The 14,502-nt window shown below is 48.6% G+C and overlaps 1 protein-coding gene across 1 annotated transcript; it reads right to left on the bottom strand.

The window, feature by feature from the left end:
- Positions 1-4,589: 4,589 nt before the first annotated feature.
- Positions 4,590-6,397, bottom strand: CEBPB (CCAAT enhancer binding protein beta). Its single transcript, XM_082491052.1, has one exon. The coding sequence runs from the start codon at positions 6,121-6,123 to the stop codon at positions 5,137-5,139; it is 987 nt and encodes a 328-aa protein (XP_082347178.1). The 5' UTR covers positions 6,124-6,397; the 3' UTR covers positions 4,590-5,136.
- Positions 6,398-14,502: the final 8,105 nt, after the last annotated feature.

Raw genomic sequence — 14,502 nt, 5'->3', positions numbered from 1 at the left:
CCTGACTGTGGCTCTGAGGACTGGTGTGCTGGCATCAAACCCCAGGGATGGTGCCCCAGGTGGCCACACTGCGGCTTCCAGGATCATCTCAAAGAGAAACTCTCTTGAAATTTCACGTAGTTTTGCATCAGGCTAACACCGCACCATAAATTTCACATGATCCTGATGTCAACCCAAGGCTGTATCTAATCTTTTTAGGTCTTTACGTACTCACCATAGATTGTGCTGCTTCTCTGCCCAGGCTGGCGCAAAACAGCCTCAGTTCACGTGAAAGACTCAGGAACCTCGGAAAACCTTAGGATATTATCCAAGTGTAGAGTTTCCACCAAGGTTTAGCTTTATGTTGCAAAGATTAAACTCTCAAGACTGTTTTGGGTCCCACCAAACAGTTAAACAGAACTTCATTCTTTTAATGATTTCACTTATCTGTTCAGTGAGTGTCTCTCAACAGAAAACTAATTCCCTTGCATATTTCATGTGCAGTTTTGGCCACACGGTTTTATTTTTACTTTATTGATTGATTAAAAGACATATTCAGAATTTGAACTGAATTGTTTCCTTGGGAGTAGTTAACTATGTTCCTAGTTTTGTTTGGATTTCCTGATTAATGTATTAGGACCCTTTTGACATACATGCATAAGTTTACATTTTTCTTCACACTTCACATTAGTGTGTAAGGTTTGCCCTAAAATTCTGACTGTTAAGCATTTAAACTCAAAAAAGGTTAACACTCAGGAGAGTAGTAATAAAAATATTTTTGCATTAGCAGTTGGTAGCAAAGAGTTAGAACCAAATTCACCATTACCCCCTATCCACCGTATAATCATCTCTATCCAGTACAAACTGAATGCAGAACCCTGCCGTTCCAGTTTGGTGGTGCTTTAGACTCCCTTTGTGTCAGTATGAATGACAGGAAAATGCAAGACAATGCTTATTGTATCTTGAGCTATATCACTATAAATAACAAAAGAAGATATGTAATTTGGCCTCATATACATTATTTTCTCTTTATTAAAGCAGATACTGAGTTGCATTGACTTTTATTCTTGTCGCAGCTAATGAAACATTGCTTGAAAACTAGCTAGTATGAAAGTAACTTCATATTTTTATACACATCCACATCAATGACAGCTGTTCTAGCAACGAAATTGTAAAGATAAACATTGCACACAAAGCTTTTTTCAGGTTGCAGTTTCAATATCTGAAGGCTATTGCAGAATTTCAATGAGGAAAAGATCATACTGTTATCAAATATGATCAAGTCTCCCGCCCAATAACCCTTTGGTGCATGTGTGCAATTTGGGTGATTTTATTTGGTAGAGGAGAAACTATTAGTATAGAAACAAGTGGAAATTTTCCTGCATCTTCCAAGAGTCAGTAACGGAAGGCAGTGGGAAAAGTGTGAAAGCAACACCACACAGTGTCAGAGCTGCACGGGGCTATACATGCTTTGGGCAGATAAGCAGAGAGTAACAATTTCTATTAATAGATAGAAGAACTGCTAACAAAATTATAATTCTATTTTAAAATATTTTGTTTTAAAATTATACATATGATTCCTTTGGCAGAACGTAAGCAGAACTGAATTCAAACACCTAGCAAATGATAAAACAGTGCTAGACACTTTGGAAGGGGGATGCCAGTGCTAGGGATTTGATCTTACTTATTTCTACATAGGAAGAAACTGTTATTTTAGTAGTAATGAGAAAGACCTCTATGAATAGGTCAGTGTAATAAATAATTTGAAAGGGAAAAAAAAAAACCCAACCCAAACAAAATACTGTTTATAAACTTGCATAAAATTCAAAACAGACTACTAGAGTGAGAGCCTTAACTTCTCTGCGTGGTTTGCCTGCATATAGACTGCAAAGTCTTACCACAAGCTGTACTGAGTTGCTTTAGGAAAAGAAGCTCAAGAGACCCTGTCAGAAGACAACCGAGCTGTACCACGTACTGCTTTCAGTCAACAGAATCTTATTTGTAATGGGAAACAGTATCAATATTTGGAGCTGAGCCATTGTTTGGATGGGGATTTTCCAGTTCTCCCCCTGTGATTAGAAAAGGTATTTAGAATCTTTTGTCTACTTTAGTGCTTAGAGTTTTCTCAGATTCATTTCCAAACTATTTTTTTCAGACTATTTTTTTCTAGGAAGTGTTTTAATTACAGGGGCTTTTTCATATAGTTGTGTATAAAGCAGGGTATTTCATGGCCTCCATGCATTAATAGCACTGCAGAGCTCCTAAAATGTAAGTTATGTGGGTAGTACAAGGTTAAGAATGAAGGATTCGGGAATTCTCTTTCTGACTCTTTCACGGATTGCTTCTGTGACTAGTGTAAAATTGGTGCATCTATGTAGTCAGTTTTCCTGTCTGTAACTGCATCTTTCTGACAAAAACTCGTTGCTGCACAAGTTTCCTCCTGAACGAGAACTCTGTAATCCTAATTAAGAAATACATTGGAATACAGGAGTAATTTAAACATCATTCTTTAAATTGCAGTGACACCTCCTTGGCTCTTCTGAACTGTGGCAGGCAAAGTTTAAGGATGGGGATTAGGTCATTCATGCCTGATAGAGCTCTATCTCCAAAACTGGACTATTATTTAAACAAATATAAATACCTTTAGTACATCTTATCTTTCAATCTACCCTGCCTTCCAGCCCCCACAAACTGAACTTTTGTTGGAAGCTTTGTCATTAAGAGAGAAAGAAAGAAAGAAAGAAAGAAAGAAAGAAAGAAAGAAAGAAAGAAAGAAAGAAAGAAAGAAAGAAAGAAAGAAAGAAAGAAAGAAAGAAAGAAAGAAAGAAAGAAAGAAAGAAAGAAAGAAATGTATCTGAGGACATCTTCAGTCCTCCAGCAATTCCACCCTCAGCAGCACTCAGTTCTGACTGGGAACACTGCTTTAAGTTTGGGTAACATTACATGGCCTACAGCACAACAAGAAAATAGGATCTAACTATGTGGATACATTTCGTAACTAGAAGAATAGTAGAATAAACAGCCACAGGAGGCTGGAGTAATCATCGTCACGAGGGACAGTCAAGACAAGATCTAACGTCTATCTTGCCTGCAAGAACTTGAGTCATGCTGGTGCAGGAGCTAGCTCACCCAAGAAAATCTATTCTTAGGGTCTCATAAAAACAACTTAACTGCACTGTACAAATTAAAAAGCAAATGAGGGAAATCTGTATCAGGACTAACACTCCACTGCTTACTACTGCAGAGCTCCGAGCAGGAGCTATGGAGGGATTAGGGGAGCAGGGAGTGTGTCACAAATTTCAGTAAGAGCTCTGGGAGATTCACCCGCAGGAGGCTATGATCGCAAGTGTCAAAAAAAGCAGAACGGTTCATTCAGGAGAAAACATGCTTTTTTTCTTTAAGAAACACTAGAAATAAGCAACAAACTGAAGATTTGTTCTTCTGCAATCCACTGCTGTTTGTATTGGAATGTATAGCAGCAAGTTCAAGTCCACTGTCTTTATACAGAAAACCTCTTCTGTTTTCAACTGTCCAACAGAGCAAAGACAATTAAGGAGTTTCTTTTCTGGGGCATGGGGAATCTGGATCTAAAAACTTAACACTTAAATTTGGCCTAATAGGAAAATGGAAAATGCTGAGTAAGACCCGATCATCTGCCCAACTCCCTCCATGTAACCAGCTTAAGACTGTTAACTTCTTACAGACCTCAATAGAGCAGCATACAGCGGGGGCAACAACACAACCTGGGGGCCCTGGCAAGGCTGGCTTATTCCATTGGCAAGCAGAGCCTTAGTTCTCTCTAAACCAAAGCTATGGCCTGCTACAAACTTCCTCCTCCTCTGCCACCCCCCCACTTATCTGTTGCTTGCCCCCAGCAAACACACATGCATACGGAAACAAACACCTCTCATCAGAGAAACTCTATCTACAGTTTTTAGAAAAATGTCTCAAGAGGAAAGATAAGTGAGTTGTTCATATTCCTCTCACCTGGCCAGGTTTCATGAAAGCTTCCTGAGCAAGACCGAAATTACGCATATCCAACAGAAATGCTACTTTCTCATGTTTATTCCTGTAAACTACAAACATAAGAAATGCTGAATCATAAGTTAGAGAATAGAAACTCTGTAAAGAAAAAAAAAAAAAAAAAACAAACCACCCCAGCCAAAACCTCGTTTCAGGCTTCCTCTCTCTTACTTTTTCTTCCTCTCTCCCACTTCAGACTTGGTGTTACTTCGCCAAAGATTGGTCATGGTTTGGATAGCACATCTCGCTGTACACGTTCAGAACAGCAAGAAGTGCAAAAAAAAACCCAACACAAACACCTCCCCCCCAAACAACACCCAAGCGGCAGCAAAAGCAAGTGATTAGAGGAAATAAAATGAGGCAACAAGAACTGGCTAAAGCTTCCAGCTCTGCTCTTTGCTGGGTCTCTCTTGGGGTTTTTGTTTTTTGGGTTTGGGGTATTTTTTCCCTTTCTCTGAGTCACAGAGAAAGCCACAGGACCAACAAAAATCCTAATCCCTGATCACAGCGTTGAGCCAGATTCAGCTAGAATTTCAGCCCTGCTTTTAGTCTAACTTTAAGCATGCCTTCAAAATAAAACAAGCTACTTTTTTTAACCTAGTCATAAAGTTTATTAAAATTGTTCATTAATGCTTCAAATGTAGCAAGAATGCATAGATCCCAAAATATACATATGTATTTTCTTATAGAAATAGATTATTCTTTATAATAAAAAAAACTGTAGGAACATCTTTAACAGATTACTCAATTCATGACTGACAGTTACACGAGATTGCATCATGTACACAGCATTCCCAGCCATGCTTAAAGGATTGCATCACTTTGCCCTTGCTCTCCTCTCGCTCTTTTAAATAACCCCAGCGCCCAGCAGCCTGCAGAGCCCGCCCGGGGCCGGAGCCCCGCCGCGCCGGCCACCGACAGCCCCCGGCCCCCGCTGAGGTCCCCGCGCCGCGGCGGGACCTTCCGCCAACACGTAAATAAAGACCGAAAAAAAAAAAAAATTAAAAACAAAACCAACCCAACCAACCAACCCGCCCCCCACCCCCACCCCTCCTGGGCTCTCCCCTCGCCCCGGCCCGAGGTGGGGTGCAGAGCAGGGCGAGGAGCCGGCGGCTCCGCTCGCCCCGCCGGAGGTCAGCAGCGAGGCGAGGAGGCGAGCAGGGGCTCGGGCAGCTGTTTGAACAAGTTCCTGAGGGTGCTCAGCTCCCGGGAGAGCTGCTCCACCTTCTTCTGCAGCCGCTCGTTCTCGGCCGTGAGTTCCAAGACTTTGTGCTGCGTCTCCAGGTTGCGCATTTTCGCTTTGTCGCGGCTCTTGCGCACCGCGATGTTGTTCCTCTCCCGGCGGAGCTTGTACTCGTCGCTGTGCTTGTCCACGCACTTCTTGGGCTTGTTCTTGCCCGCCGGGGCGGCGGAGTAGCCCCCGCCGCCGGCGGCGGACTTGGAGGACTCGGAGGGGTTGGGGGTGCCGGGGGGGCTAGAGGAGGACGAGGTGGACAGGTTCCCGCTGCTGCCGCTCGGCACCGACTGGTAACCCAGGTAGGAGCGCACGGTGCTGCCGTAGGGTGAGGACATGCCCCCCGGTCCCGGCCCGGCCCCCCCCTCTTCCTTACGGGGCCCTTTGCAAGAGTCCAGGGTCTCGAAGACCGGCTCCACTTTGGTTTCCACGATCTGGGGCGGGAAGCAGCCCGGCAGGCCCCCCGGCTTGTGGCTCTGGCTGGCGCAGGGGTGGCTGTGCCGGGCGAGGCTGATGTAGGTGTAGTCGGGCTTCTTGCTCCCGCCGCTGCCTTTATAGTCCTCGGCGAAGAGATCGGAAAGGAAATCTTGGCCGCCGCCGCTGCTGCAGGGAGGCTCAAAGTTGCCCCCTGCTGCTGCTGCGGGAGGAGGCGGCTGCGCCGGCTGCTGGGATGCTAAGGGGTCCAGGTAGGGGCTGAAGTCGATGGCTCTCTCGTGGTCCCCTACGGTGAGCTCGGTCATGGAGCGGCCCCCGGCCGCCCGCGGGTGCAGCTTGTTGAGAGCAGCCAGACAGTCCGCCTCGTAATAGAAATTAGCCACTTCCATGGATTTAAAGGCGGGCGGCTGGATGGGGAGGCATGCTGCGTCCCAGGCCACCAGGCGTTGCATGAAAGCAAAGGGGGATGCGGGGAGGAGAAAACGACGCAGGGGGGGCCCCCCCGGCAGAGGATCGAGCTGCCGCCGTCGGGGTGGGGGGGCTCCAGACCCTGCCTCAGTCTCTGGCGCTGGGCACGGCCCCCGGCTGCGCTGCCCACCTGGGCTGCTGGATCAGGTCCTGCGGCGCGGCGGGGCTTCACCGCTCCGGCTGCTGCGGCGGGAGCTGGCGCCTCTCCTCCGGACCATCTGGTTCTGGGTCCCGTGTCCTAAAGTCTCTGACTTAGGAAAGTTCCTTTCCTCAGTTATTTATAGGGGCGGTGGATCCCATAGCAACAGGCGCGTCACCGCCTGGCCGCCTGCCACGCTGCACGCTCGGTAACTGCTGGCCCCGGCCCCGGAGGAGGCACCCGGGGCGGGTGTGCCGGTGCGGTGCCCCGCCGAGCCGCCCGCAATAAAACCCGGGGCTTTGCTGGGGAGGGAGGGAGGGAGGGAGGGAGAGAGAAGGGAAGGCTGCAGGGCCCCACAGGTGCGGGGAGGATCGGGGCCGGCCGCGGTGAGGGACGGCGGCGGGCACCGCTCAGCCCCGGAGGGACCGTGGGACACGCGTGTGCCCGGAGGCTGCTCCGTGCCAGCGTGGGCTCCGTCTTTGGCACCTGAGAGTGGGGCTTGGTGCTCGGGGCTGACGGTGCTGCATGCTGCATGGAGGTGGGCGCAGATCCCGCCTGGGCACCGTTTTGCCCTTGGGGAAATCAAGGCAGGAAGGATTTTTCCAAGTCCTTTTGCCAAAGCAGGGGAAAAGCTGCAAATAGAAGACAGATCCCGTTATTCTCCATCCAGTGTTTCACTAAGTAAATCCCACTGGCAGGCAGAACTGTCCGTACGGACGTGCACAGAGCCACTCTACAGCGGGGAGTGGAGAGGTGAGCGGAGTTGGAGCAGGGCACGGCGCTGCTCTGGGCTTCCTTCTCACGGCTGCAAGCAGCCAGAGAGCCCAGCAAACCCAGATCTTCCCTCCCTGTCTCTTCATGCAGGGATGATGGCCTTAAAGTTTGCCTTGGTGTGTTTACTTTACATGATATGGTGCAACTGTCAGGGTACACAAGCGATAGGGAATCTGTGCGCTGAAACCAAAGGGGACCATATGTAGCGTGATTCAGAAGGAAAGTGAGATACGTGCATAGAAACATGGAATCCAAATGTTTTTAGTATCGTGGGGTAAGTTTGGGAAGGAAGACTGAATCTTGATGTCCATTTTAATTAAAGACACCCACCTTGGGAATCAAACTTATATTTTCACTCTCTTACTCCCACATTTACCTGTCTACAAGCTAGTGATTCATCCCCAGAATAAAGGACATTAATTTAAAACAAAACATATAATTAAAGGAAGTAGGAGTGTCCTTCACCTCAGTAAAGAAGACCTAGCACTGCAGGGAAAATGACACTGCCTCTTAGAATAATGTGAAGCAATCCTGCGGTGTGGGAAATATTGTAACGTTAAGCCAGAGGAACAGGTATTGCATTATACGATTCAAACAGTCAACTGTTCATAATGTTCAAACCTCAGAACTTTGAAAAGAGGAAGAATTCAAGAATCAGTTGGTGGATCATTGGACTTTTTCTTTCTTATTTTCGTTTGCTTTTTCTTTTCATGTTTTAAAAGGATTTTTTCTTTCCATAACAAAAGTACCCTAACAGGTTTTCAGACTTCAAATATTTCTAGTTCCATCTTTATCTACCAAGTTAATCTTTGGTGAATGCACGAGAGATTAAATTGGAGCTGGGCCTGGCCAGAGAGCTGGGTCTGGAGGCTGTAGTTGGAGCCCATACCTTCATAAATACAAACATCTGTATTGGGTGCAAATACTGGCAAGTTGCAGTGAGCCGGGGCTTGTTCTTCTGGCTATTTACTCCCTCATTCTGCGTCTTTATCCTGCATTCTGATCTGGCAGTTACATCCAGCGGCTGCCCTAACTGGCCCTTGCAACTGAACTCTTGAAAATCGGTCTCACGTGCTTCCTACCTCCAAAACATCTCAGCGACCCACAAGCAGGTCTCCTGCTGTGGTGGCTTGCTGAAATGCACGGTTGGTCTTTCTTGGCATTACCCTGACAGGTATCCAGCTTGCCATAGCCGTTGGCTGCAATTGAACGCTAAAACCAGTTGGTAAATTTCCTGGGCAATTTTTCAAGATATTTTTGGAGATCTAAATTTTCCCTCTTCAAATTTCTGCCCTGTTCTCTGCCGCTCTACAGCAGAAAGTTGTACTCTGCCCAGGCCAATCTTCCCTAACAAAATAAAACATCTGTGCAACTGTCATGTGAAACAGATTATATCAGGGATGGTGTGGCCCACACCTCCTTTCCAGGCCAGTGCTGAGTAATCTTGTAGTCACCGGGATCACACGTCAGCCAGGGTGGTAATTGAGGTTGGATGCCCAGCTTGTCCCCTCCTTCCCTTCTCCCCCCTCACCTCCCTGCTCTACCTGGATCTCTTTAAACTTCCTCCAGCTCACCTCAAATCCCAACATCCACTCTTAAGGAGCCGACGTCCGTTCTCACCTTCTCATGGGAATCTTGTTGGCGGGACTAACCACTTATCCAAAACCCGGCTTGCATTCGGCAAGCAGGTTTTGAGCTAACTCTGGTCTCTTTTAAATTGTTTCAGCACTAGTCATAACAAATGCATGGCCAGAAATGGGGTTTTTGAAATGGGAGCAGGTGCAGAGCGAGGCTCGCACCACAGAGGACTGGGTAGAGGTCTGGGCACAAGCTCTGTGCTTGCAAGTGCTATGGCTTGGCCCGGACAGATGTGCAGAGGCTGCTAATAATCGTCCTGGAAAACCTCCTCAGAGAGATGCTTTAGATAGGAAAAGAGATGCAGACATTCCTGGTGAAGGGATCTGGGCACTCGTCTCACTCTGAAAAACCTGAGGGCAGCAGCCCTTCCGCAGCACGTCTCCCGACAAAGCAATTTTCAGCAGAAAGGCAGCACTTCTGTGAAAAGTACCTGGTTTCTAGTGATTTTATTTCTTTTTTTTTCAGAACTAGTTAGCCGAGGAAGGAGATAGCATAACTCACAAATTACTTAGTATGAACATCAACATTTTTGAGCAGAAAAAAAAAATCCCAGGCAATAGAATCCAGATTCCTCTACATTCATGTGTGAAACAGTATAGATACTGGGAGGGTAAGAGAACGGTACCAGATCTGTGAAAGGGTGGAGGGAAGAATCTCATCCTCACTGCTCATTTCTGTCATTAAATTCTCTCCAGTTTCCCTTTTGTACTGTAGAAGCCACAACTTTCCAGCTCCAGGCTCAGACCTACAATAAAGCATTGCAGAGGCATTTTCTTCCTAGAAATTGTCTTATTTTCCAGGATTTCTTGCAAGCTCTCCAGTTCATGTGCTCCAGGTCTACAGCAGATGTCCCTTGAAGGACACCAGCTTTGGGGAGATGCTGTTAGTTTAATGGTGACAGCTCAAACACTAAAGTGTATGTAAGAAGGTCTGTGGACTGAAGATCATACTCTAGAAAAAGGCTGTCTGTAATTTCTGATGTGTCTTGCTGCTGACTTGTCTCATGTATTACTTGCTCTGCAGTAGCTCTTGGCAGATCAGTAAGATCAGAGCTGCATCGCGCTAAGCCCTGTGTGAACACAGCTGCTCACCCACAGACCTGCAGTCTAGAACAACATAGAGGGGCAGAAGAGGGGCGAAGAGGAAAGAAGTTGCATCAACGAACAAGATGCAAGTACTTGTTGGAGGTAGTATGTTGGAGGTGAGCTGAAGAGGAGAATTCAGGGGGTTCCAGAGCAGAGCAGTATCCATGCAAGCGGGCAGGCTGGGAGAGTGCACAGAGGTGGTGTGGGAAGGTCTCTGGGGGGTAGGAGGGGACCTTGCCTGAAAGATTGACTTAAGTGGAGCAATGTTGCAATAAAGGCTGCAAAATAGAGAAGTAAAATTTAAATTTATTTCTGAGCATGTTGTGTGCTCTGTTTTTTCTTCTTCCTAGCCCCAGGTCCCTCTTTATACAGCCGCACACCTTACGCCAACAACAGCTCATAAGTTGTACCTGGCAGAGGCCAGGTTTCAATCTATTGCTTTGCACTTGCCCTCCTTCTGTTAAAAAAACCCAGCACTTATGAAATGTCAGACAGGGACAGTGTCTCAACTCGGAGAGAGGTTGGCTCTCCTTCCGTCTCCCCCCAGCTCATAGACCAGGCTCGAGACTTTGCCTCATTTTAACATAAAAAACGATTCCCACACGCTTCCCTCTCTTCTGAAACCGCAGCTGTGATGCTCTGCCTTGCAGTCCCCAGTGGCAGGGAGCTCCCCAGGCGGTTGCAGGCCGTGTCTCCTGGCCTCCTTTGGTTCTTTTGTTACAGACCAGAGTCCTCCCCCTCCCTAAGGGCTCCCTCACCCCTTGTTCCCATGTGACATGGTGATGCTCGGTATTTGTTGGTCTTCTGCTGATTTTTCTGCTCACCTCTGACCTAGCATGCTTGGCCTTTGCAGTGCTGGGTTGCTCAATCCCCGCTTTATCTCCATGTTGCTCTTTGCCCTACCGAGTGCTGCAGAGACGACACCTGGAGATTGGCACTGCTACCTCCAGCCGGTGGGACAACATGAGCGAAATACCTTTCCCTACCAGACTGAAATTTTCCAGAGCAAATTGGAGGTCAGAGCACCCACTCCAGGGCTCAGCAAAAGAAAGAAAAGGAGGGAGAGCCAGAATGCACACAAACGCCCGTGGAAGGGAACAGTGACAAAGCAGAAGGTCCAGCCTCCGGTCCTGTGTTGCAGAGACAGTCCACGCAGAAGCCATTTGTCTGGCCAGAGGTGGGCTGCCTTTCTGATCAGGGACAGTAAGAGGACTTTCTATTTTATGAGTAGCCTGTTTCCTTGTATTAAAAAAAAAAAAGTCAGAGAACTTACTGTCCACTAACTTTCCAGAAGTTCTCCATAGTTGTCTGGCATTTCCTCGGTAACCGTAGTCTCCTACTTTGATGAATTTCTTACAGATCACATATTAATGTTTTTTTTCTAGAGTGTCCAAGCTTTAGAAAGATCCAGCAAGGGAACATGAATCCTATCCTTCCCGGATACCCTGCCAAGTGTCGTAAGTCCCTGGTAACAGGACTAGGTAATTCATTTAGACATTTAGGAAATGTCTAAAAGGGGAGATCTATTCACAAGTTGTGATGCTGTAGGCCAGGTATCTGGAATTCCATGGTGCGTATTGCCAGGGGCAACATAAACTGAGGGAAGCCTTAGAGAGGGTGGCAGGAGAGTGGGCTTAAGTGAAGAATTAAAAGATTTTTCTTCACTAAAAGTATGAAAGGTCTGTGTCCTAGACTGTACAAACACTTTATTTTCATCTGCCCTCATCTTGTGTTGAGCACCACAGGGAAAGTGGGGCTGCCAGGCAATCAGTTAGGACTTGTTGGTTGCAAGTACTGGCACCTAAGAACAGCCCCTGGGCTGGTCTGTGTCATCTGGCAGCTGGCCTTGGTGGACTGGGTACCAGGTGGGGATAGCCACACTGTACCGTCCTCCGCATACCTCGCTTCTTGGTCCCTGTCATCTCCCTATCTTTGCATTTATGGCTTTGGATGGGAGCCGTAGGAGTGGCTATTCCAGCTCTCCCACCCACTGACAGTTTCCCATGCCAGAGAGAGTCCAGCAAGGGAGCTGCAGCCAGTTTCTGCTCCCTTCGTGCCTCGTAGCTTGGGAAGAGACCAGAATTGCGTAAGTGAGGGGAGCAGGCGAGAGAAATGAGTCTGGAGGCCACTCTGCGCTGGTGAGCCAACCCTGGTGGGCAGCTCTCCGGTGCAGGGGCGTAAGGGGAAGCGTGCAGACAACTGGCGGTGTCCGACTGGTGTGAGTTCGCGGGGTGGAGCAGTAGCCGGGGCTGTGCCAGCTGAAATCACTGTCCCCATTTAACGCCACTGGGGAGGCCCGGGCTGCCTTCTGTCCCCGCTGCTCTGGAACACTCCGCTGGGGCTGCAGCGGCTGGGAGCAGGGGGCTGGTAAAGGGTCAGGTAATGAGTTTCACGGGGACCGTACGAAGCCCGGTCGTTTGGGTGGTGGCTGTAGGAACTGACCGGCGAGCGGGCGGGGCAGCTGGAAACCTGGAAGGTTTTCCCGTGGGTGCCGCTTCCCCGTGCCCGGTCCTCCGTTCCCGAGCCGGCTCTGCCGGAGGCGAAGCTCGGTAGTGGCCGAAGGCTCGGGGATTCGGGCACGTCGCGCTCTGCGGGACTGCGGAGCCCCGCCCCGCCCCGCCCCCGCCCCGGCCCCGCCCCGGCCCCGCCCCAACGGGGCAGCGCCGCCGTCACCGGACTTAGAGCGCCACCTAGCGGCGCGCGGTGGGGCTGCGGCGGGGCCGGCCCCCCCCCCCGGCGAAGGCGCGTCGCGCCGTTGTGTTCCCGACCTGGGAGCGGTGACCCCCTCCCCTCCCGTGCAGCGGCGGCCGCGGGAGCTCTCGGCGCCGGAGGGAGCCGTCCGTCCCGCTGCCTGCCCGGGGCCGGCGGGGCCGGGCGGGAGGCTCAGCCCGGGGTGGCCGAGGACAGCGGGGGCCTGTCACTAACACGTCAGGGGCCTGGCTGTCTGCTACCCCTCAATAAACTGGCCGGGGATGTAGCTCTTTCAAAGGCCTCGTTAGGGTGATTGGGCCTCTCATAGTACAGTGTGGCCCTCATCTTCTCCAAATAGCACTGAGATTTTCCTGCAGAATTACCCTCTTAATATCCCAGTTCTGTTACTGGGAACTTCTGACACTTGGCAGGGTATCCAGGAAGGACAGGATTCCTATTCCCTTGAAGGAGCTTTCAAAAGCTTGGATATGCTAGAAAAAAACATTGCTATGTGATCTGCAACAAATTCATCAAAGTAGGGGACTACGATTACCGAGGAAATGTCAGACAACTATGGAAAACTTCTGGAAAGTTAGTGGGCAGCATTATCATTCTGTCAGTCTCAGCAGCCTTGTCCCACCTTTGTCCGTACCAGGTCACCAGTAGGTTGCCTGATGCATCACTTCACTTTCAAGGTGGTGTTTCTCAAAGCCGTCGCTCTCACACAATGCTAAATCCTCACGGCCCCACCCTCCCTTGGGATGCGGTGGTACCGTGGCTGTATCAGCTCTTGGAGTTTCACCAGAGTCTATGAACTGACTTACGGTTTCTCCCTCCTCCCCCAGATAATGATAGAAAAAGGAACGCTCTTCAGATGTGTCCCAAGCACTGGTTTGTCTCTAGGAAAGGACCAAAGGACCAAACACTCTCCTTGATGGTCTTCTGTCTCGTTGCACTGAGGTGATATTAGAAGGGGCTTCAAAGCACCTTTTTCCTTTTTTGTCTTAGGCAGCTACACTGGTGTTATTACAGAAAGATGCAGCTTTATTCCAGCTGATACCTTGGTAAAACTAATAACCATTTTACAAGAGAATTTTATAACCCGTCCAAAGCCAAACCTTGTTAGCAATTTGCTGCTTTTTTCATGCTGACAGCCCTTTTGCTTTGACAAAACAAGATGACTAACAGATGTTGACAGTCCCTTGGGAAACACTCCTAAGAATGGTACCTCAATTAAGACCCTTTATATCTACACATTCATAATGGGGACATATGGTCACATATCTCGAAACACATTTGAAGGTGCCATGTCCTACTCAACAGACATTGATTCATCCGCATGGACACCACTGCTGTACTGGCATAATCGGGGTCACTGTGACCCTAAGGGGACCTTAGCAAAACCCTTGGCATCAGAGCAGCCTAACTTCACAGATGCCTGATGAACACGGCATCCCTTGATGCCATCACTCAGCCTAAACACAGCCTGGTCCAACAAATTGAGGCACCCCAAGCTAATGCCTTTTAATTGGCTCATTACCCAGTTCACAGAAAACAGAAAAATCTCCCCTCAGATAAATACCACCTTCTGTGTCAGCAGCAAATCATTATCATTTATATTTTCCAGAACTTTTGAAATACACGTATATATACGCACATAACTCTTGAGTCCAGGATTCATGGAATTCCTGAGCCATTTTTTCATTAAGAACCACTAATTTGAGACATGATTCCAGCTAATTATTAATTAATTTGTGATCCTCCAAACAGCAGGGCAGCCTCTGGGAGGCACACGTGCCTTTTCGCCTGCTTCAGAAACGCAGTGATTTCAGGGCACCATGAAGTGACAACTGAGGAGCAGTCCTTGACTGTCAGCTTGGTCAAGTTTGGGGAAATTCCTGGGTGGTTTGGCACAACTGGGATTTCCCTTGCAGCTCTCTGGGGGAAGGCAGTCCCTGTGTTGCATCCTGTGGGAGCAGGGCCAGCATTTACCCCCCGGGTAGGTGGGATGCGCGGCCATCGGGGTGGGTACAGCG

The sequence above is a fragment of the Vanellus vanellus genome, assembly GCF_965231255.1.
Source record: "Vanellus vanellus genome assembly, chromosome: 15".
Taxonomy (NCBI): Eukaryota; Metazoa; Chordata; class Aves; order Charadriiformes; family Charadriidae; genus Vanellus; species Vanellus vanellus.
This window is presented reverse-complemented; position numbering and strand designations above follow the sequence as displayed.

Excerpts from the sequence above, each read along its gene's own strand:
- CEBPB (XM_082491052.1), bottom strand. The coding sequence starts at position 6,123 with ATGCAACGCCTGGTGGCCTGGGACGCAGCATGCCTCCCCATCCAGCCG.